This window comes from Bos grunniens, chromosome 10 (genome assembly GCF_055505025.1).
Source record: "Bos grunniens cultivar Pamir isolate PY7600 chromosome 10, Bosgru_T2T1.0, whole genome shotgun sequence".
Lineage (NCBI taxonomy): Eukaryota > Metazoa > Chordata > Mammalia > Artiodactyla > Bovidae > Bos > Bos grunniens.
In genome coordinates this window covers 74,377,594-74,402,153 of record NC_141174.1, presented here as the reverse complement: position 1 = coordinate 74,402,153, position 24,560 = coordinate 74,377,594, and the positions used below count along the sequence as shown (strand labels likewise).

Genomic DNA, 24,560 nt, shown 5'->3' with positions numbered 1-24,560 from the left:
AGATGCAAACTTGTGCATCTCCCCATCTGCTCCAAAAAGGGAATTTAGAGACAATAAGACTAAAAGAGGATTTTCTAAAACGACCTTTCCATCTAATTTACAGTACTATGCCACCCACTAAAAACATCTGTGCCCAGCTGTTCTTAAAGAGCAGGAGGGAAATGTTAAGTGTAGTTTCAGCAGCCTATAAAGGCACACAGAAAGTTCCCCCAGCCAAAGTCTGCTCACATCAGAAGGCTCAGTAAGGACAGGTCTACTTCCCACACTTTAGAAATGCCCAAAGGACAAGCCCTGTCCACAGGAATGCAAGGCCGCAGGAATATGACTATGGCCTTAAAATTAATGCCAAATCATCATGTCCAAGCTCAGAAAAGCCATGTGATCTAAGATCACACACAGCCAGGGATGAAGCCAGAACTAGGGCCAGGACTCCTTGAGCCCCAAGTTAGTATTTTCCCCATATCTATGCCCATCCCTCGTGACTCAGATGCTCAAGTTCACCTTGAGACATAGTAGCATCCGTATCTCTTAAACCAGCTCTCCAGGCATTTCTGATGTGGTGGAACCTGGGAATTCATATTTTTCCAACAAAGTTCTAAGATAATTCTCATACCTTCCAAAATTTGGGAATCACAGCTAGTGCCATACTGTCATAGCTGAGATTTTATGGAAGACCAATTTTGGATACATAGGCGACACTGAAGCTTTAAATTAATCTGGTTTGAATGTACCAAAGTACAAGCATGACAATGTTTGCTGCTAATGTGATCCGGGTGCTGACAGGAAAGGGTAACTCCCAATGGATCTTTTTCTTTCCAACTTTCTCTCTTTGCTCTTCTCTCTTTCTAGAACACATGCATGCATGGAGACAGAGACTGCATGGAGACTCTAAATTGCAGTCATCAGGGTACTTTTAGCTCTGGACACAAAAAGCATCTCACTTTTTAATGTTTTGGACTTACCTCTTCCTTGAAAAGATTCTGTCTGTTTTTGAGTGAGCGGAGCTTGTTCTGCTTGCCTTCATGCTGCATCCCCTCCTCCGGGGGCTGGAAGTAGGCAATCAGGTCATGTAAGGTCTGCAGGACCTCTTCTATTGGCAGGGTGACCGGGGCAGCTGTGCGACTGTTTCCACTGAAACCACAGATGGACATGGCTTAGGCAGCGGGTCTCTAGCAGGACCCTGACGAGCGTCCACTAGGTCCTAGCTCCTCCCTGCCCTGAACTGGGCACAGCGACTGGTATGGTTGTTGGGCACCTGGGATAGTCGCTGTACAGATAACCTCCAATTGAAGTTTGCTGACAAACAGCATAATGGGAAGGAATTGCTGATTCAATTTTCAAACCATTTTATAAATCAATGAAAAGGATCCCTGGCTGTCTGCCAGGTCTTCCTTTTTAGGTAGAAGTACTTTTATAGATAATTATTAACCCATAGTTCTTTTAGACTACCACATGTTCCTGAGACAGGTTAAGCATCAGCTGGAAGGGGTTTCATCACTGGTCTCTTCCTCCATCTACATCTTTGTCTTTTGTCTCCCCATGTGTCTTTGTGATATCTCTGTGGGTGTTTTCCTCTTAATGTTTGTATGTTTGCAGGCGCCCTATTTGTTGATGTGTTGATGTCTTCCCTGCTCTGTCTCTCCTTTCAACTTCCTCTGTGTGGCCTCTGTTTTTCCACCCCCCACCAGTGTCCCATCTCTCAACATTCTTCTTCTCTGCTTCAACACCCCCACCATCTCCCCCTGTTGTGTTCCTCCTATCCTATATGTATGTGGGTCTGACTCCCTATGTCATAATTTTCCAAACAAATCTTATAACTGAGTCTTTCCAACACAGAGAGGCCACAAACCTCTACAGATGACAAAATGACCCTTTGTTTTCCCGTCTCCTTGAGAAGTACACTGGTGAGCTTTTCAGAGGCCAAGGCTAAGAAGAGAAGGGGGAGTGGATGCAGTCCATGAAACTGAATCTGAGACCCCACTGTCGAGACCCTAGTGGAATGGGAACTTATTCCGTGAGTAAATAACATCAGGGGTTTTCCTCTGTGGTCAATTTCTAATGAGCCGTCCTTTATATTTACTGAAGATGTGCTTACATATCTGTCTGGACACAAGCTAAAGAAAATATTGTGGGGAAAAAAAAAAAAAAGAAAAGATTGTGAGCTAGGCCTCAGACAAAGCTTATAAACAAGTCCTGAAAATATTCAGGTTATGAGATGACAGTAATTCCACTTCTGTATAAAAATGCCAAGTGCACACAATGAGAGAAAGAGTGAATTACAGGCAGGAGGCACTTCTCAGCAGTGTGTCCTCTGCCCATGGCAGGTGCTCAGGAAGTGATTATTAAACATTCTCTGGGATATTATTGGATTCAGAGACAGTGAGGAAGAGAATCCCACATGGATATGAGGTGAAGGTTTGGGAAAGAGAACTCAATCAGGAATGACTCCCCAGTTTCACATTCAGTAAGAATGAATACGTTTTCCTCAATATTTCTGAGCTAGTTGCAAAGTTTTTTTTCTCTCCCTCTCTCTCTTTTTAAAAATTTAATACTTTCCATATATCAGAGACACTCAGGCCAGTCAAGTGAAGAGTATGTCCTCGTGTGATGAGAAATGAGGATGAGAGAAGAGGTCTGTAGGCATTTCTGTAGCTTGATGGGGCAGCACATCAGTATACAGAGGGTGGGAAAGCCCAGGTTACAGTCACTGCCATTTAACTGTGAGGTCCTTGGAGTGCCGCTAAGACTCCTGTGCTTCAATTTAACTGAAACATAGGAAGGTAGACACTATGTTTGCCAGGATCCTTCTGGGGCTAATTTTTTTTTTCCTGTGGGTTCTAAGTGCTGGATCACTTCATCTTGCCTCTTGAAGAAACATCAATCTGACAGTCCTCCAGGGAGAATGCCTCCTTCCTTCAAAGGAGAACACATAATACGTGCTTGGCATTGAGGACGCATCCTCTGAATGGCTTCAAGATGCTCGCAGTCTACTCTAGAACCTTGGGGGAGGAGACCCAGATGGATCTAGATGGACAGGGACAAGAGGATGCCGCAGTTCAGAACTAATTACAACTGGCCCCCATCTCAGTTCAGCCTTCCTCCGGCCCCTACAGCCACTGTCCCATTATGTTCTCAGATCTTTGACAAGGACTTCTTTTCCTAAGTAAAAGCTCAGGTGATTCTGAGTATTTACCACACTGCTGCTGCTGCTGCTAAGTCGCTTCAGTCGTGTCTGACTCTGTGCGACCCCATGGACTGCAGCCTACCAGGCTTCTCCATCCATGGGATTCTCCAGGCAAGAACACTGGAGTGGGTTGCCATTTCCTTCTCTAATGCATGAAAGTGGAAAGTGAAAGTGAAGTCACCTCAGTCGTATCTGACTCTGTGTGACCCCGTGGACTGCAGCCTACCAGGCTCCTCCATCCATGGGATTTTCTGGGCAACAGTACTGGAGTGGGGTGCCATTGCCTTCTCCCATTTACCATACAGTTACCATAATTATTTATATATCATTCCCCTCCAAAAGCGAAACTCAGAGGACAGCTGGATAGCATCTTCTGTCTCCAGCAGGACATCTGAGACTCCTCGGTCCATCACACTGTTCATTTGTCCTATGGGACATTTCCCAACAAGCACACAGGGGATGATGAGACAGTACAGGAAACTTAAACATTATCTTCTTCATTGTTATTCTTCATTCTTTATTCCTTTAACTTGTTCTTGTAGAAGGTCAATCTCTCTGGTTTCCATTTGTACATCACATGCACTGTTGGTTTCTCAAAAGGGGTGGGAGAGGAGAATCTATTTCCAAATTATGCTGTCATCCTTCACTTTCCAACTCTTGCAAAATGTAAGCACCGTGGCTTTTGTAGCCCTCACCTCTGCTGTACTGGTTTGCTGTTCATTAGCCCTCCTTTCTTGTAAAACATCCTGTGTCAGGGAGAATCAAGAATCTCTTCCACTGAAGGTGGGGCTTCCAGAAATGAGGAGCTCAGTGAGTTCTTTCTCCCAATAGAAGTGACAAAATTGGACAAAATCATCCAAAAAACTGTTTTAGGATTCTGGAAATTGACCAAAGGTATACAGGAAATTGAGAAGTTTTTTTTTTTTTTTTTTTAAATAATGAACCTTGGTAAGAACAGTGGGAATCTATGATATTTCAACCTGAGATAGTTCCCATCCTCTCCCCTGCTGCTGCTAAGTCGCTTCAGTCGTGTCCGACTCTGTTCAACCCCATAGACGGCAGCCCACTAGGCTCCCCCGTCCCTGGGATTCTCCAGGCAAGAACACTGGAGCGGGTTGCCATTTCCTTCTCCAATGCATGAAAGTGAAAAGTGAAAGTGAAGTCGCTCAGTCGTGTTTGACTTTTAGCAACCCCATGGACCGTAGCCTACAAGGCTCCTCCATCCATGGGATTTTCCAGGCAAGAGTACTGGAGTGGGGTGCCATTGCCTTCTCCGGTCCTCTCCCCTAGCTCCAAAGAAAAGAAGGTCTAACAGGGTGAGGCAGGCCATGCCCAAGGTCCCAGACAGACACACTCAGGAAGAAACAGAGGGGGCCCCAGGTATTATTCATCTCTGGCTGAATATGATGAAGCCTTGTGCAAGCAGAAAGTAAAATTCAGGATGAACTTAAAACTGCCTGACCTTTGGACATATTATCCAACCCACACACAGGTCTATCAGCAAAGGGTAGGAGGCTTGCCCCACAAGAAATAAGTACTCCAAGCTGAAAGTCAATGACATGAGACACTTACTAGAATCCATCCTGAGAAATAAAGAGCAGTGGTAAAGGTTACTATGCAGTTCAATGTAAAACAATATGAATATGTACCAATGTTTCTCTTTTTTGTTCTTATACCTAATTAAAAATGCATAAAACAATAATTATAAAACTGTATTGCTGGGCTTATACCACATGAAGCTATAATATATATATATATATCAGTATTGTCACAAAGGAGTTGAGAGAAGAGAACAATATTGGAGCAAAGTTGATTTACTTGTTAAATTCATATTAATGTGAAGTAGATTATTTCGTATCAAAGACATACTAAGTTCCCTAGAGCAACTAAGAATATAACTTAAAAAAGTAGTTAAAAACACTCAAAGGAATTAAAATAGTACTAGAAAATGTCAATTTAACACAAAAGAAAGCAGTTAAGGAAGAATAGAGGAACAAAAAGACATAAAAATCAAATAGCAAAATGGCACACATGAAACCAATCATCTGAATAATTACACTATCTATAAATTGATTACACACACCAGTAAAAGGAAGAGACAGTCAGACGGCATTTTGGGGGAAAAAAAAGGTTCACGGTATGCTATCTACAAGACACATTTCCAATTCAAAGACGCAAATAAGTTGAGAGTGAAAGGACTGAGATACACCATGCAAACAGTAACTGTAACTAGCGTGTGAGACAGCTGGAGTGGCTCTACAAAATAAATTGAGACAAAAAATATTCACATAAAGAGGGACTCAGCCATAAAAAAGAATAACCTTCTGCCATTTACAGCAAAACAGATGGGCCTAGAGAATATTATTCAGGGTGAAACAAGTCACACAGGAAAACACAAATACTATATAATATCGCTTATATGTGGAACCTAAAAAAATAATACAAATCAATGTATATATAACACAGACTCACAGACACAGAAAACAAATTTGTAGTTAACAAAGGGGAAAAGGATGTGGGGAGGGGCAAAATAGGGGTATGGGATTATCAGATACAAACTATTATGTATAAAATACATAAGCAACAAAGATATATTGCATAGCACAGGAAGTTATAGCCATTATCCTGTGATAACTTATAATGAAATGTAATCTTCAAAATTGAGTCATCACAGTGTACATCTGAAACCAATATAATATTGTAAATCAACTATTTCAATTTCAAAGAAAAGAAACACTTGGGGATAATTTAAAAAAAAAGAAAAGAGGGCGATATTTTATAAGAATGAGTTTGGGAGGAAGATATATTTATTATAAACTCCTTGGTGGCTCAGATGGTAAAGAATCTGCATGCAGTGTAGGAAATCTAGGTTTGATCCCTGCATTGAGAAGATCCCCTGGAGAAGGGAAAGGCTACCCACGCCAGTATTCTTGCCTGGAAAATTCCATGGACAGAGGAGCCTGATGGGCTACACTCCATGGGACTGCAGAGTCGGATGTGACTGAGTGACTAATACTTTCACTTTCAAAGCACCCAGTAACAGAGACCAAAATATGTGCAGTAAAAATTGACAGAATTGAGGGAGAAATAGACAATTCAACAATAATACTGATTTCAATCACATTCTCAAGCAGATAATGTAATAAACTATATAAATAAAGGACAAAACCACACCATCAACTCAATAGACAGAAAGAATTTGACAAAATCTAACTAACATTCATTCAATATAAAAAGCTCTCATCAAGCTAGAAGTAGAAGAGAACTTCCTCAACTTGACAAAAGACATCTACGAAAATTCTGCAAGTAAGTACCAAACTTAATAGTCAAAGACCAAATGTTTTCCCACTAAGATCAAGAACAAGACAAGGATGTCTGTTCTCTCTACTTTATTTCATATTGTAGTAGATGTTCTATCCAGGGCAATCATGCAAAATAAAATAGAAATGAAGGACATTCATTCTTATTGGAAAGGAAAAAACCACTCCTTTTATTCACAGATGACACGATCCTGTATGTAGAAAATTCTAAAGAATCCACACCAAAAAATACCCTCGCTATAATAAAAAATTTCATCTAGGTCATAGGATACATGGCTGACATGTTAAAAACTCAGTTTCTCCATGTCAGTATTTATAGACACCAGCAGTGAACAATCTGAAATGAAATTAAGAAAACACCTCCATTTGTAGTTGCATCAAAAATAAATACTGTATACATTTCATAAAAAAAAGTATAAGATTTACATACTGGAAATTCTAATATCGTGTTGAAAGGAATCCAAGAAGAATAAATGAATGGACAGACATTCTGTGTTTATGGACTGAAAGATTTATTAAGATAAAAGTTTCCCAAAATTGATGTGTAGATCCTTTGCAATATCTATCAAAATCCCTGCAGGCTTTCTTACAAAAATTGATAAATTCACCCTTAAATTTATATGGGAATGCAAAGGATTAAAATAATATCAAAAAAAGTACAACATTGTAGGAGGACTCTATCTGATTTTAATACTTATTATAAAGGTATATTAATCAAGATAGTGCTATTTTACTATAAACATGTTTTAGTATGTGAGATGAGTATACTTGTGTATCTCTCTCTCTCCATATATATATATATACACACACACACACAATCATATATATATATACATACATGTATATGTTTTTGTCAGAGAAGGCGATGGCACCAACTCCAGTACGCTTGCCTGGAAAGTCCCATGGATGGAGGAGCCTGGAAGGCTGCAGTCCATGGGGTCACTGAGGGTCAGACATGACTGAGCGACTTCACTTTCACTTCTCACTTTCATGCATTGGAGAAGGAAATGGCAATCCGCTCCAGTGTTCTTGCCTGGAGAATCCCAGGGACAGGGGAGCCTGGTGGGCTGTCGTCTATGGGGTCGCACAGAGTCGGACACGACTGAAGCGACTTAGCAGCAGCAGCAGCACACCTTTTTGTGTATGTATGTGTGTACAATTTATATATGTAATATGTATTTAAAACATACTCACAGAAATACTTTTTAGCAATAAGAAGGGACAGGACACCATTACATATTGCAATAGGGATGAACCTCAAAAATGTAATGCTAAATGTAAAGGCCAGATTCAACAGACCACATATTGTATGGTTTATCAATTTAATGCATTAAAATGTGAGAGAAGCAGATGATTGGTTGCCTGGGGCCGGGAGTGGTAACTAGTATAAACTGCAATAGGCATAAGGAATCCTTTTGGGGTGATGAAAGTGTTCTAAAACTGAATAGTAACAATGGCTGTACAGCTGTATACATTTATTAAAATTCACTGAGTTGTACACTTAAAGGGATGGATTTTATGATATGCAAATTATAACTCAATAAAGCTGTTTAAAAATAATTTTCCCATTGTTAGGCATGTAACTCCCACTGAATTTTTAAAAATAACAGCTTTATTGAAATATAGTTCATGTATTATACCATAATCTATTCAAACGGTACAATTGTTTTTAGTATATTTACAGAGTTGTGCAACCATGACCTAAGTCAATTTTAGAATTTTTCATCAGCTTTTCCTCAAATCCCATCCCCCTTATCACCTGCTATCATACCATTCCCAGATGTACTTTGTTTCTACAGATTTGTCTATTTCAGATATTTCATATAAATGCAGTAATACAATATGTAGTCTTTTGCGACTGGCTTTTTTTCACTGAGCATGTTTACAAGGTTCATTTATGTTGTAGTGTATGTTAGAACTTCATACCTTTTTACAGACATATAATATTCTGGTATATGGATACAGCACCTTTTATTTATTCATTCGTCAGTTGATAGACATTTACATTGCTATCGCTTTTTGTCTATTATGAGTAATGCTGCTTCGAACATTTGTGTACAAGTTTTTGTTTGGTTATCTGAGGAGGCCTTACAAATAGCTGAGAAAAGAAGAGAAGCGAAAGGCAAAGGAGAAAAGGAAAAATATACACATCTGAATGCAGAATTCCAAAGGACAGCAAGGAGAGATAAGAAAGCCTTTCTAAGTGATCAATACTAGGAAATAGAGGAAAACAATAGAATGAGAAAGACTAGAGAGCTCTTCAAGAAAGATAGAGATACCAAGGGAATATTTCATACAAAGATGGGCATAATAAAGGGCAGAAATGGTACGGACCTAACAGAAGCAGAAGATATTAAGAAGAGGTGGCAAGAATACACAGAAGGACTAAACAAAAAAGATCTTAAAGATAACCATGATGGTGTGATCACTCACCTAGAGCCAGACATCCTGGAGTTTGAAGTCAAGTGGGCCTTCCGAAGCATCACTATGAACAAAGCTAGTGGAAGTGATAGAATTCCAGCTGAGCTATTTCAAGTCCTAAAAGACGATGCTGTTAAACTCTTGCACTCAATATGCCAGCAAATTTGGAAAACTCAGCAGTGGCCACAGGACGGGAAAAGGTCGGTTTTCACTCCAATCCCAAAGAAAGGCAATGTCAAAGAATGTTCAAACTACTGCACAACTGCACTCATCGCACATGCAAAGTAATGCTTAAAATTCTCCAAGTCAGGCTTCAACAGTACATGAACCAAGAGGTTCCAGATGTTCAAGCTGGATTTAGAAAAGGCAGAGGAACCAGAGATCAAATTGCCAACATCCATTGGATAATCAAAAAAGCAAGAGAATTTCAGAAAATCATCTACTTCTGCTTCATTGACTATGTTAAAGCCTTTGACTGTGTGGATCACAATAAACCATGGAAAATTCTTAAGGAGATGGGAATACCAGACTACCTTACCTGCCTTCTGAGAAACCTGTATGCAGGTCAAGAAGCAACAGTTAGAACTGGACATGGAACAATGCACTGGTTCAAAATTGGGAAATGAGTATATCGAGGCTGTATATTGTCCCCCTGCTTATTTAACTTATATGCACAGTCCATCATGAGAAATGCCAGGCTGGATGAAGCACAAGTTGGAATGAAGATTATGGGGAGAAATATCAATAACCTCGGATATGCAGATGACACCACCCTTATGGCAGAAAATGAAGAGAACTAAATAGCCTCTTGATGAAGCTGAAACAGGAAGGTGAAAAAGCTGGCTTAAAACTCAACATTCAGAAAACAAAGATCATGGCATCTGGTCTGATCACTTCATGGCAAATAGATGGGCAAACAATGGAAACAGTAAGAGACTTTATTTCCTTGGGCTCCAAAACCACTGCAGATGGTGACTGCAGCCATAAAATTAAAAGACACGTGCTCCTTGGAAGAAAAGCTATGACAAACCTAGTCAGTATATTAAAATGCAGAGATATTACTTTGCTGACAAAGGTCCGTCTAGTCAAAGCTATGGTTTTCCAGTAGTCATGTATAGATGTGAGAGTTGGACCATAAAGAAGGCTGAGCACTAGAGAACTGATGCTTTTGAACTGTGGTGCTGGAGAAGATTCTTGAGTCCCTTGGACTGCAAGGAGTTCAAACCAGTCAATCCTAAAGGAAATCAGTTCTAAATATTCATTGGAAGGACTAATGCTAAAACTGAAGTTCCAATACTTTGGCCACTTGATGTGAAGAACAGACTCACTGGTGTTGGGGGCCAGAGTGAGGTACTCCGCCCATGGCAAAGTCATGAGGAAGGAGGCTCGACATACGCAAAGGCGGGATCGAGCCTCAGGAGTCCCCCTGGAAATCCTCGAGCGTCTACCCCCATAACCAGAGCCTGCCTACTTTACTACTTTGTGCTCTTACCTACACCTCTGACTTTACGGGGGGCTGTCCCCCACCACCTCTTTTGGAGAAGGAGTTAACTTAGAGCTCCAGTTTATAATAATTCCTGGGCGTGATAAGAGTGTTTTAACCTACAAACTCCTCTGAAGGTTCTCTGGCCTGCCTGACAGGCTTGTCCGGCCACATGTGATCGCTCACAGCCTCCCAACCGTGAGAGGCACAAGATGCTTTAAACCTTCTAAAAACAGGTTCCTTAGAAAAGTTAGAAAACTATTAGTATAAGTATAATGGGCTGATTAGAAATTGTATTGGCGAAGGGTTTTTCATTTGTTGAGCCAATGTTTGTTGCTAAGTCTCCATATCCCCTGCCCTTACACACATTAATGAATATATAGAATTGACCTTTGATATTAATCACGTTAGACCTTAGGCTAAGTAAATTCTTTCCTTAACTAAAACCCACTACACCCTCACCCTGTAGGAGTGTAACTTTACTTGGGTGGCGTCTGTTTTGAGAATAATCAGCCCTGGAGAAATAAGTGTCCTGATGGACTGACCGCTGTCACAAGGAGAGGGTCGTAAATTGTCAGCAGGCCCCCCTGGCCAGAAGATGATGTAACACCCCTAAGACCTCTGTATACATTTGTGTGAAGCACCTGACTTTAATAAAAGTCAGGACTGCTGTCCCCACGTGACTTTTGTATAACATCTTAGTGTATAAAAACAGACTCTGGAAAATAAAGAATTGGGATAAGTTTCTCAAAATACTGGTCTCCCCATGTCTCTCTCTCCCTCTGGCTGAGTCTCCATCTGGAGCGCGGAACCCACCAAGCTTACTAATTTTGCCTGGGCTTCTAAGATCCGACCGGGGAGGCCTCAGTGTCTCCTCTCCTTCGGGAGAACGGAAGGACGCCTGCGGCCTACGTAAGTGGTGCAAGCTTCTTGTCTTGAAGTTTTATTGGTCCCCCGCGTAAACCAAGCTACTCAGCCTCTTTTCTCCACTGAATTTTCCTACTGAGCTATCCTTATTCTATTACTCTTTATATCTCTAATTAATATCTAATTGAAACTATCATATCCTGACCCTCGCCGACGCCGTCTCTCCTTCGAGTACCCTGGATCAGCCGGGGCTGGTCCCCGGCAGGAAAAGACCCTGATCCTGGGAAGGATCGAAGGCAGGAGGAGAAGGGAATGACAGTGGATGAAGTCATTGGATGGCACCACCAACTCGATGGACATGGGTTTGAGCAAGCTCTGGGAGATGGTGAAGGACAGGGAAACCTGGCATGACGCTGGACATGATTGAGCAACTGATCAATATTTAACATCTCTTGGGCACATACTGAGGAATGAAATTGCTGAGTCATCTGGTAACTCTATGCTTAAAATTTTGAGGAATTCCCAGACTGTATTCCATAGTGACTACAACATTTTACATTCCCCCAGCAGTGTAGGTTCAGTTTCTCCACATCCTGCCCCACATTTCTAATTGATAGCCTTTTTTATTATAGCCATCCTAGTGAGAACGAAGCATTATCTCATTGTGGTTCTGATTTAACTTTTTCTGATGGCTGATAGTATTGAACATCTTTTCATATGCTTATGGCCATTTGTATATCATCTTTGGAGAAATGTCTGTTTAGATCCTTCATCCATTTTTAAGTTGGTCTATTTGTCTTTTTAATGTTGGGATGTGAGATTTCTTTATTCTAGATACAATTCCCTTATCAGATCTATTATTTGCAAATATTCATGAATTGTTTTTTCACTTTCTCCATGGTGCCCTTCACAGTAAAAAAGATTTTGATTTTGATGAAGTCCAATTTACCTAATTTTTCTTCTGTAGGTTTTGTTTTTGGTATGATATTGAATAAAAGATTGCTGAACTCAAGGTCATGATGATTTGAGCCTATGTTTTCTCATACAGGTTTTATAATTTTAAGTTTTACAATAATGTCTTTAATCCATTTTGAATTAATTTTTGTAAATGTGTGAATTAGGGGCCTTGACTTAAGAAAGATATAAGGGCAGAAGTTGAGAGAATTGAGAATTAGATAAAACTATCCACTCCCTATAGTAATGGTTGTGGTCTAGTAGAGACTACATGCAAAATTCATGTATGCATGTAGCTAATTTTTTCTACCTATACCAAGCCATTCAATCTTACACTCTTTCTGTGAAGAAGGGGAGCAATTCGGATGTAATGCAGAATGGAAAGGAGGATATATTTTGCTCAAGAATCATGGGAAACCAGTGGCAGAGTCAAAATCAGGCAAAGATAATTGATTTTCAGGCCTCAGTCCCACCTTGTGGCAAGAATACCCCTACCATCTGCTTTTCTTCCTTCAATTAGTATCAAGACCCTCTGGTTGTAACCCACCAGAGAGATTTCTCAGCCTTCTTTAGCTAGGTGTGGCCATGTGACTAGTGTTAGCTAACAGAGTATAAGATAAGGCGATCTACTTCTGGGTTATATTTTTTAAAAAAATAAATGGCTTGCCCTCTATTTCCTCTCTCATCTTTTCAGGTCAGACCTCAGACATGGTGCTAGTACACTATTTTTAATCACACGGTTGAAGAATACATACCAGGACAGTTGGTTCTCAACTGTGACTGAGTATTAGAATTATCCAGGGGGCTCTTGTGTTTGGACCCCACCTCAGAGATTCTGAGGCTCAGACAATAAAGCGTTTGCCTACAAGGCAGGAGACCTGGGTTCAACCCCTGGGTCAGGAAGATCTCCTGGAGAAGGAAATGGCAACCCACTCCAGTATTCTTGCCTGGAAAATTCCATGGACGGAGGAGCCTGGAAGGCTACAGTCCAGGGGTCGCAAAGAGTCGGATACAACTGAGTGACTTCACTTTCACTTTCCAGAGATTCTGATGTAATTGATTGAAGATGCTACTTTGGCATCAGGATGTTAAAAGCTTCCCAGATGAATCTAATACCTGGCCAAGGGCAGGTACCTTTATTCCAGGGCAGTAGTTTGTAAACTTTAGCATGCATCGGCATCAACTGGAGGACCCATCAAAACTCAACTTTTCTGAGGCACCACTCTTAGGTGTCCGATTAGGTCTATCTGGGATAAATCCCAAGAATATGTATTTTTGACAAGTTCCCAGGTGATGCTGCTGGACTGGACATACTTTAAGAACCTACAGAGATTTCAAAGCAGCAAGACAGAAGGAAACTGTCCCAGTAGCAGGATGGTCTGTTTTCCCTAAACCACTTGCCTCCCCTATACTATTACTTGAAAAAGAAATAAGTTTATTCTGAACCACAATAGCAGCTTAGCCTGTATCCTAACTAATACATATCCCTTGGATCACAGTGACTCAACAGGAAGGAAAATAAAGGTATAGTGGGACCTTAACAAAGGTTTTTCTCATTTCATGCAGATCCACAAATGCAATTGAAATCCTTCAGGCTTTAGAGAGATTTTCCTATGAGAGAAGGATGGCTTGTAACACTGCACTGTTTACAACAGAATCTGTTTTTGTGTGTGTGTGTGTGTGTGTGGTAATTGGTGAATACAATCCAGAATTCTATTTTAGCAGCACTGTTGAGGCTGGAAGGATTATGATCCAAGTAGGTAGTTAAGTTACTTTCCCCATTTAAGTCCCAGTCGTAGGTGGGTGACCCAAGCATTCCATGCAAATCTTCTCGTGTCCAAACCATAGCAACAATTTTGAAAGATGTAGAAAACCTTTCTAAATAGCACAGAGGTTGTAGATCCATTTTTTTTCTCTCTCCTCTCCTGTTCATGCGCTAATACAAAGGGGACTTACAGCACTCCATCTCTTTCCATTTAATTTTCATAAGAAGACCTTGGCTGTTTATGGCGCCAACCTGAATGCCAACTAATGACACCAACTGAAGAGTCTTGGGCATTTGTTGGGCCAAGAGTGAAGCTGGTAGGAGCTCGCCTAGTGGGAAATAAGTTTCAATCCCAAGCTCTTTCTGGTAGAACTCTTCGCTGGTACATAATTATTTCCTGAAAATCCATAGTATTAAAAGGGGGTGGTCTCTGGGATCGGATGGCTGCAAAATAGAAACCAACAAGTAGAGAAAAGGAAGGAGCTCACGTACCTTACAAACTGGCTGAATAAGGCGGTCGTGTTCCGGATGATCCGAGCAGCCTGGGACTCCTCACGCTGGCATCTCTGCAGGGTTAATCCATCATCCATGTGGCCTTCCTGATGGAGTATGACCTATCCCGGGGTCAAGGACACCAGGGCCAGGTTACATTGGACAGTCAATGTTTTTTGCAGTATTTTCCTCATCCCTTGTATTCCTTCAATGGACCAAGTTCCCCTGTGTTCATTTTGAAAGTGGGACATTAACAAAGTTATTTTGTCCATATACCCTATTACTGATATATGATTCATTCCTGAGACACAGTGCTTTGATGAAAATGAAATTTTATGTGCCACTATGGTTTGAGTTACAATAAATTCCTTGGGCTGGTATGGCCAATTTGAATGGGTGAAAACAAGTTTTATGATAGATTTTTCTCTTAAAATGAACACAAAAACTTATCTCTGGAAATGAGAAAAATCACTATATTCAGAGCCTTTTTCTCCAGAGATAAACCAAGGAAGTGGAAAGACAAATTAAAGTAAAATCCTCTAAAACTTTCTACTGGGATGAGGTGTGGCTTTCTCTCCTAAAGGATGATGGCCACACTGGGTTAGTTGACTGGAACCAGGGAAGCAGCTTGAGACAGTGGTTTGCTTCTCATGGAGCTAGAGAGGGGGTTTGAAAGCATGGGCTTAGGTACCAGCCAATCTGACTTCTAATCCCTCTAGGTCACTTCTCAGCAGTGTGACTTTCAGCAAATTATTTAACCTCTCTCTGCTCTGACTTCACCATCTGCAGGAGGACTTATTTTAGTGGTTTGTTTGGAAGACTAGACGATTTACATGTCAGTCATTTAGCGTGTTACCTACAATATAAAAGGTATTCAATGAATATTTGTTTTAAGGGACAGCATATTACTGATCTCAAATCAGTTGTTAGGAAGTTAAGTATACTTATTGCTCACAAATGACATCATGATACATTTTTTTTTTTTTAAGGTGGGGCTAGCAGCTTTTGGTGTGGAGGTCAGTGCTTTTATTTTTCTCTTGAAAGGGCCAACCAAATATGTGTGGTTATTAACCGGGATGGTTTGACCCTGATTCAGGTCAGGGTCAAATTCTGATTCAACTTCCTGGCATGGTTTCCTCTTGATGTGAGTAAGTGAAGTGAGACCATCTGTAGGTCCTAGGGAAGTGGGGTAGGAATCAGTCAGTTTATATGTCAATTAAACAAAACATGTGGCTCCAAAAAATATCTTTAGAATAAGGGTTTTTGGTATCTCTCATTTTTAGCACAAATAAACAACCTATTTCCTCATTTCCAGGTGCAAACCTCTCATTTGTATTCTTCTGAAAATGCACCCTCATTGAATGAATTCACCCAGGAAGAAGCACGCTGGCTTGCATAAATTTATGTTCATTTTTGAAGAGACCTGCATCTCATCTATATACCGTAGCTTAAGCATTAGCAAAGGATGCCCTTACTATTGGATTCACCAACTCTTTCAAAACATTACTTTGAGATTCCCAGCAACTGCTTATCAGTGTTGCATTTAGATTTGGCAATACATCTCACTAGGTTTACTCTGGCCTTAGTCCCAGCTTTTGGGTCCCTAAAGACCCACCTCCTTATGTTTTGCTTGTTCAGATAACACATTCAAACCGGCCAGTCAAACAAGAATGTAATGAGAAATGGGGGAAATGCAGCTGTTAGAACGTTGTTATGATGTGTCCTATTGATTGCTGCAGCTCACGTCCTAAGGTCCTTTTTTCTTTCCTGGAGGAATTCCATAACTGACAGCAGAAAGCAGAAGCCCAAGATGGCAATGGAAAGAGGGTGCTTCCTTAAAGGTGAGCTACCATTCATCAGGTTTCTCACTATGTCTATTTCCCACTGGGTTTTCTAAATTCCTATTTTGTTTCATAAACCAATTAACAAGATTGGACATCCTTTGTATTTTTAGAGGAGAACTTAACTTGTTCTTCAGGAAATGGAGCTGGGAAGCCCTGACAAAGGCTTAGCATTAGGGCATCATTAGAGAGAGTTTCTGAAAGCATCTCCCAAATCCACATTCCAGCAGTTAGATGGACCTACGGACTATGGTCCCAGGAGAAAAAGGCAGGGAGAGGCACAATAAACCAACATCATAAACTGGGGTCTCCCCTAGTTGACAGGGTCCTTCAAGTGCGTCCCCACCTACCCAGAGTTAGAGCCCAGATCCACAAATTCTACTCTCTTTCAATATCATCTTTATCTTAGTAGGTGTGAAAAATTGTGGAAACTCTGGATGATATTATCATACTCTTCAGAGGATTGCATTTTCTTCTGATAGGCTGTTAGGGTAGATGATCAGGTTTTGGCATCTATTTTCCATTTGCCCTTACTCCTGGGGTATAGCCCTTATTTGGAATTCAATTGAAAGTCCACTGTATTTTCAAGGCCATTCCAGCCCGAGGGACTTTGTACTCCAGCCTCTGTCTCCCTAGCACCGTCACACTGTTCACATCTCTGCTTTGCTCTTCTCCACCATAGAGAAATATCATTTTCTGTTTGCCATCTTAGCTTTATACCCTATTCCTGGTCTGCTTAAGATACTAGGAGAAACCGCATTTGGAATTTCAAGTTCATGCTTCTGTGGCTTCCTCCACTCTGGAATATGGTCCCTTAAGTCTCAGAAACCTCGGCTGACCTTACCACAATTATGGCTCTCCAACCCACAGAACTAACAGGCGATCCCATTTCTTGTGCGGTATCTCAGCAAGACACTGAGGGCAAAGTGGTGATACAGGAGGAACTCACTTTAGTGCACTTCCATTCTAGTGGGATCTTCAGCACTCACATCCTGGGTGTCTTGCTGTTGAAGTCTTCCAATGTTTCCATGTTTAGTCCAGCCTTTACAATTGTTGGCAGAGGAAGCTCTGGGCTCCTACAAGCAGTCTTTGTGGCCTCGTATTCTGTTTTCTACAAGCGAGTCTCTGTGGCCTCGTGTTCTATTTTCTATCTCCTTTTCATAATTTTCCCCTTTCCTCGTAAATTTTACTTTGCACAAAAATAAGCTATTACCTTATGGGTTCCCCCCAACCTCCTTTCTTACAATAACCAGCATTCTGGGAAAATTTTCATCATCTCCATATTAGGCTGACCTACACAAACTACATTGTACAATGTTTCCTAGAACCTTATCATGGGCCTCCTTGCCTATCCAAACCTGTGCTTTGTAAGGGCTTTTTTTTTAAAGCATGACTTGAGCATCTGTTTCCTGATTCCTATCAAAAGAAACCCTACTATGGCAGTTGACTTTCTGGAAAAAAAAAAAGATGTTCTGTGTATTCAAGCTGGATTTCCCACTGTCACAGGCTGTAACAGATCTCTGAGACCTGGATCCATTCTCTGTGGATACGGTATCATTCAACAGTATCTCATCTTTCTGCGTGTTGGTTCCTGTGTGCTTGTTATCATGCAATCTGCATCTCTCTGTAGGGATTCTGTTTAGTCTGTATATTATGAAAACTGCATAGTAACTCAATTATCCACTTAAATGAAAGGAGAAATGATGTGGATAATCCCCAAATAGCATTCTACCAAAAGTCATTTAGTACAGGTTCTAGAGCACAAGGATCGTATTGTATCCCCTCTTCACAGATTTGTCATCTATTTAACTTTTTCTTTTTCACACTGAATATGAAGTCAAAGTAACCACACTAGGCTACACACTCTGTTACAGAAATAATTCTTCAGAATAGTAAGAATTTTTGCTTAGTTGCTGTGTCCAACTCTTTTGTGACCCCTTGGACTTGTAGCCTGCCAGTCTCTTCTGTCCATGGAATTCTAGAGGCAAAAATACTGGAGTGGGTTGTCATTTCCTTCTCCAGGGGATCTTCCTGACTTAGGGATCCAACCCACACCTGCACTGGCAGGCTGATTCTTTGCCACTGAGCCATCTGGGAAGCTGAGTAGTAAAAATCCATCATGCCCACCTTATTTCCACAATCACTTCTCATGCCTAGTTGCTTCCAGCCTTTCTGACCCCTCACCTTTCTTTTCAGAGGTCCCAGGCGGGATGTCTTGGCATCTTGTGCTTTGTAGGTCACCCACAGACCACTGGCTATATGTTGGACAAAGCAGACAGAGTCTCCATACTTGATTTCTGGGACTCCCATGCCTTCTATATCTCGCTTGTGACTGGAATCCAATTTCTCCTTGATTTCCTATTTCACAGAAAATGAAACAAACGTAGGCATGTCTGATTAAATAGAAATGCAATGTATAAAACAGGTCACTGGTGCAGAATTTGTAAGCCAAGGAACCGATTACCACAAAAATCATGATACGCCTGTCCATGCCAGGATTTTAGAAAGGCTTGCTTCCCTTATCTGCTGCTAATTGTAAAATCAATGGATTTCATGTTTTGGCTACTTTAGTGATTATTTATATCCATGGGAAATGGAGGCAGCCTATAGTGTCTCTCTTTGGTTCTGGTTTTATATAATTCCCCATTATGTTTTTTTTACTTTTCCTCATCCTGACTTAGATAATAACTCACCCTTAATAGCCAAATAACTTATTTTCAGCAAGTTGTACCTTCGATAATTTTAATAGTTATATAAAAGCCTTCATTTGGGGCTTTAAATATATCTGTTAAAATCATATAAATATCTTTTATAGAAATCAGCAGAGGAAACAGACTCTTGCAGAAGGTAGGGGGCTACTGTGCCTTACGTCTAATGCAGTAATTGTTGTATTAGTTTATTTTATATTTTTTAGTTTTTTTTTTTAAATATTTATTTGGCTGTGCTGGGTCTTAGTTCCACATGTGGGACCTTTGATCTTCATTGGGGCATATGGGATCTAGTTTCCTGACTAGGGATTGAACCCGGGGCCTCCTGCATTGGGAGCATGGAGTCTTAGCCACTGACCCACCAGGGAAGCCCAATATTAGTTCCTATGGCCTCAGTTGTATGTTGCAGTCAGTGGATTTCATTCTTCAATTGCCACTGTTTCACAAAACTCATTGCTAGTACAGAAGAGGGAATTTCTGTGTACCAGGTATGCATCCTCCCTTTGTGCATCAAGTATCCATTGTTTCATAGAATAAATGCTCGTTGACCATTTCCCTATGGAGAAATCTAGGCACACCTAAGGTGCCTGTCAAAGTGAGTCAAGAAGTAGTCTGGTAACTCTGTCCCCCTCCTCATTAATCAGGGCCTCTGAATGGCCCTATCCTATTTCCATTTCTTCTCTATATCTTGTGTTAAATTGCTGGGCATATTTTAAATTTTTCATGGAATAAAAATGCAGCATGCTGTTTCCTCTGCTTGTGCCAACCTTACTCTCATTCTTAATGATGGAACAACAGGAACATAGGCATTGAGCTCTTTGCATGTGCAAGGCAGTGTTCTAAGTCTGTTACGTATGCCAGCTCTTCATAATGGCCTCAGATGTAGCTACAAATATTCCAGTTTTACAGAGGAGCAAATGAAGGAACAAAGAAACAGCTTGTCCACAGTCACTCAAGAAGCAGTGAAAGAGGAAGAGTTAAACCAGGAAGTCTGATTCCAGAGACCATGCCCGTCCCATGGCCCCAGCTCCTACTCATCCTCAATACCCTGCTCAGGTGTCACCTTCTTTGTGAAGGCAGAGTTAGTTTCTCCTGCTGTATTTCTCCAGCAGAGTCTCATCCCTCTATTGAGGACTTAACAGACTATAATGTAAATATGCTTGTTTATATGATGTTTCCTTTTGCCAGGCTATGAGAATGAAGGGTTTGGGCCAGATGATTGTTAGTTTTGGATTCCCAATGCAGAGCTGCAGTCCATGGGGTCACAAAGAGTCAGACACGACTTAGCGATGGAACAACAATGCAGAGAATCCAGCACCTATCAATTATTTAACAAACATATGTTGAAGGAACAAATGTATACAACTGAGTCATTTTTCTTTCAAATGTATATTTTTTTCATTTCGGCTCTTATTTCTTTCCTTCAAACCCTCAAGAAAGCAAAATTAGTTATTCTGCACACATTTATAGGGTCATTTTGAGCAATATTAATACACTACAAGAACATTCTTATTTTAAGCATATGTTGAAGCACTGGTTGGATTGTTCAAAATGACATTTCTCAAAATGAACATTTCCAAAGGAAAATATTTCTGATTTTATAACATAGTCAATGGGAAAACAGAATTTGATATTTAAGGATTTATCCACAGGCAAGTGGTCAAGAATGCATTTATTCTATAAAATACTGGATACTTCATTTTCATTTCAAAAATGTCCATAGCGGTACAGACACTCAAACCAATAGATGTAATTAAAATATGCCAAAGGTTTCATCTCTAGCTTATTTCCTAACCAAAGACAATGCAGCAAAGTAAACATATTATACACTACAACTGTTAAATATGAATAATTATGGTGATTACCAAGAGGTCATAGTTAAAATAGCACATATTCCCCAATGACGAATGACTATAATTTCACTTGTTTTATCACTTGTCATTAATTTAAATATGACTTTGCCAAAATAAAATAAATACTAAGATTTGTTTTTTTAGAGTCTCTAAAATAAATGGATCATTATTGATAATAGAATGGACTGTCTCTCTGTGTCTTTGCTTTTGCAAAACAGCATCAACTCCCAAAGTTCTATGGCCAGCATTGTTGGGACTGCTTCTAATTTAAAGAAAAACAAGAGCAACAAAAATGAAAACCAAAACATAGAAACAACCCAACACTAAAGCCAACTCTACCCAAAACTACACAACAATGACACAGCTTAAAGAAATGAGAGTGTCCTGAGGCAGAGAAGCTGGACTTGGCTGGTCACAGGTGGGTGAGCTTCCGACTCAAGTCATGAACTAATGCTCTACCCTCTGTCTTCATTTGAATGTGGCCCAGATGTATTTACTCTATGGCTGGAACCTTCCTCTACTGAATCTTCCTATGGGAACCTTCCCATATGATAGGGGTCTTTTGATCACTCCCTTCAGTAACTCCCTGATTCCTACAGAATATAATTCTCACCTCTAAAGTTCTTATATGCCACATGCTTTAACCAAACTGGATTATGTTTGTGTGCTATACCAAGTATTCCCTCCCTCAGGGCTTCTACTGACATTACACTCCTTGCTTGGAAGGCCTCTACTTTATCTCTGAATTTTTACATCTTATCCATCAGCCTTTCCCAGATCCAACTGTGCATGTCCTCTGATTTCACGGCACCTCCCTTACTCTCTCTCAAGGCTCTTTACCATCTTCTGTGATAGGAATCTTTTGCTGGTAGACTTCCTGTCCTTTGCCTGGTTGGAAATTCTCCAAGGGCAAGACTGAGGTTTGTTGGTCTTTACATTTCACACTAAGCTCTGCTAGGCTGCAAATAATTTGTTTTTGTTTTATTGGTCAGTGGGCATCAATTTATCTGTGTATCTGCACCAACCTTTCATATCTTAGATGATGAGTGGATTCTGAGTAGGAACAAGTTACTTGGCCCTAACAAAGTTTTGAAGAGGAATAATCATCATTATCCCTTGTCTCCACTGAGAGTTTATAAGGAAATGGTTGTGACCACATAATTGTCACATAAACATGTATTTAGTTTAGATGGTAAGTTGCTGCTCTCCAGATTGATTTAAAATTTCTGAGACAAGAAAGGTAACTGGAATGAGTATTTATTTAATGCCTACTTTGAGCAAAGCATTTTTGCCAAGTACTTTATAATGACAACACCATCATGAATTTACCAAGGGCCTACATAGTGATATGTGTTATACATGACATTTGAAAAACATTTTCTCTAAACCTTTCACTGGACCTGCTGTTTTTATTTCTCCTACTTTATAGATGACAAAACTGAGGCTTGTAGAGTTGGAGCAATTTGTTCAAAGCCCTGTAGCTTGTAAGTAATGAAAGGGAATGCAAAACCAAGTGTAAATCCAAAGCCTGTTGGTCATGTGAACATAATTTTTGGAATGGTAACCATCAGCACAGTTAAGCATTGGTTATATTAATGTTTTAGGTATTAGGATGCTGTTACAAAGAAGTTGAAAATATGTTATTATTTTATGAAAAATAACTCTGGGTTCTAACGTATAAGCTTTAGGAATCCCACACACCAACCACTAATGACAACAAAGTGATGGAGTTCATACTGAAGGTGCAACTGGAATTTGGAAGAGAGGAAAATTCACCATGCCTGGGGACTTCAGGATGCTTCTATACCAATTTCTGCTTGATGTGAGCATGGCTAGGGGAAAGAGGAGAGGTGAGGAATATGGAAGGGGACAACACTGTAGGAAGGTAGGAGTAGTGTGGCAGGAAGAGTGACGAAGTCCAGAAAAGACCTGAACAACAAGGACTGACTTTCTCCTACAGGTGCATGTTTCCCAAACTCACGCTGTTTGCAGACTTTCTGTGGGAAAAGAGGACTTCGACAGTACCGTATTTTCTTTCAGGAGGTAAAGGGAATGTTAGGATAGTATAAACTAGATTGTTATGAGTCTTACAGTAAAAAACAAAGAAGAACAAAAGGAACCAAAACAACCTATTCAACTGTTTAACATAAGCATTTTAAATCTTTTTCATAAATCATTGTTTGGAACACCTCTAGGGAAAAGCTATTGCAGGTAATGGGAATCCACCGAGAATTTTAAGCGGAGAAAACACAAGGGTTGTATCTTAGAACAATTGTTCCAGCCACAAGGTGAATGATGGGTTGAAAAGAAATGAAGACACAGAGACAGACCAGTTTTTGCCATGGTAATAGAAATCGAGCATGATATTTGGAACAGAGTAGGTCCTAATTCCGGAGAAGGTGATGGCACCCCACTCCAGTACTCTTGCCTGGAAAATCCCATGGACGGAGGAGCCTGGTAGGCTGCAGTCCATGGGGTCGCAGAGAGTTGGACACGACTGAGCGACTTCACTTTCACTTTTCACTTTCATGCATTGGAGAAGGAAATGGCAACTCACTCCAGTGTTCTTGCCTGGAGAATCCCAGGGACGGGGGAGTCTGGTGGGCTGCCGTCTATGGAGTCGCACAGAGTTGGACACGACTGAAGTGACTTAGCAGCAGCAGGTTCTAATTCATGCTTATTACTTAGACAGGAATTTGTTGAACTTGACATATTTAAGCCACCTATGTCCACAGAGGACAAGAAAGTAGCTTTCCACAGACAGGAAGCAACCAAAAAAGATTCAGAGAAAAAGGAAACATGAGAAGATGGACCTCATTCATGGATGCTGGGGTCAGCCACCAATACAGTGCTGGTTAGATCACTGCTTCCTAAAACTCCCAGGACTAACTTTCAGAAATTACCTTTAGAGTCACTTTGCCATGAATACAGTCCCCCTTTGAACTTATGATTTCGAGTGGGATGTCTTAGAATGGCCTTAAAAAAATCGCACACTGCAGGACACTGCTAGGAGCCTGACTGGCCCCAAGGCTGGCTGCAGAGCCTCTGCTGGTGGGAGGCCAAGGGCAGCCCTCCGCTGTTTCCAGCATGCTAGGGGAGCGGGCTTGTCTGTCTCATCAGGGAAGGTGCATGTCCTGAGCAGGTCACTGTGCTGGGCTCTTTCCTCCATCTTTCTCGTCAGTCCCTCTCTACACAATCACCTTCAGGTAAGCAGCACTCCTGCCATTTCATGGATAAGGAAACAGTCTCTTAGTGATCTTCCTGGTCTCACAAGAGTCCTTCAAGACACACTTCTTCACTCCTGTTTTTTGTTTGTTTGTTTTGCTTTTACAATCAGGGACAGGAAGGCCAAACAGCAAAGGCAGAGCCAGGATTCAAACCCAGGTTTCTTCTACTCCAAAGCTCAAGGTTCTTCTTGACTACCTCTCTGTCTGGCCCACTTGAAACAATTAAGACTTGGGAAATTGTCAGTTTAAATTTTTTAAATGCTTTGTAGATTTTATTTAAAATTGAACTGCAGGGACTTCCCTGGCAGTCCAGTGGTTAAGAATCCGCCTGCCAATGCAGGGAACATGAGTTTGATCCCTGATCTGGGAAGATCCCACATGCCATGGACCAACTAAGCCCATGTGCCACAACTACTGAGTCTGTGCTCTAGAGCCCGGGCACCGC

At 40.8% G+C, this 24,560-nt stretch overlaps 1 protein-coding gene across 7 annotated transcripts in view; it reads right to left on the bottom strand.

Annotated features, from left to right (window-relative positions):
- The window catches only part of RYR3 (ryanodine receptor 3), a 565,051-nt gene that overhangs the window by 263,816 nt on the left and 276,675 nt on the right, over positions 1–24,560 (bottom strand). For all 7 annotated transcript variants that reach the window (XR_015135045.1, XR_015135046.1, XM_086322065.1 and 4 more), the window contains exons 11-13: positions 18,512–18,685; positions 14,487–14,608; positions 963–1,131 (exon numbers count right to left, since the gene is read on the bottom strand). Coding sequence is in view for 5 of the 7 variants with exons in the window: in XM_086322065.1 (XP_086178191.1) it covers positions 963–1,131; positions 14,487–14,608; positions 18,512–18,685 (465 nt within the window). In the remaining 2 variants the exon portion in view is untranslated. The remainder of the gene's footprint in view (positions 1–962; positions 1,132–14,486; positions 14,609–18,511; positions 18,686–24,560) is intronic.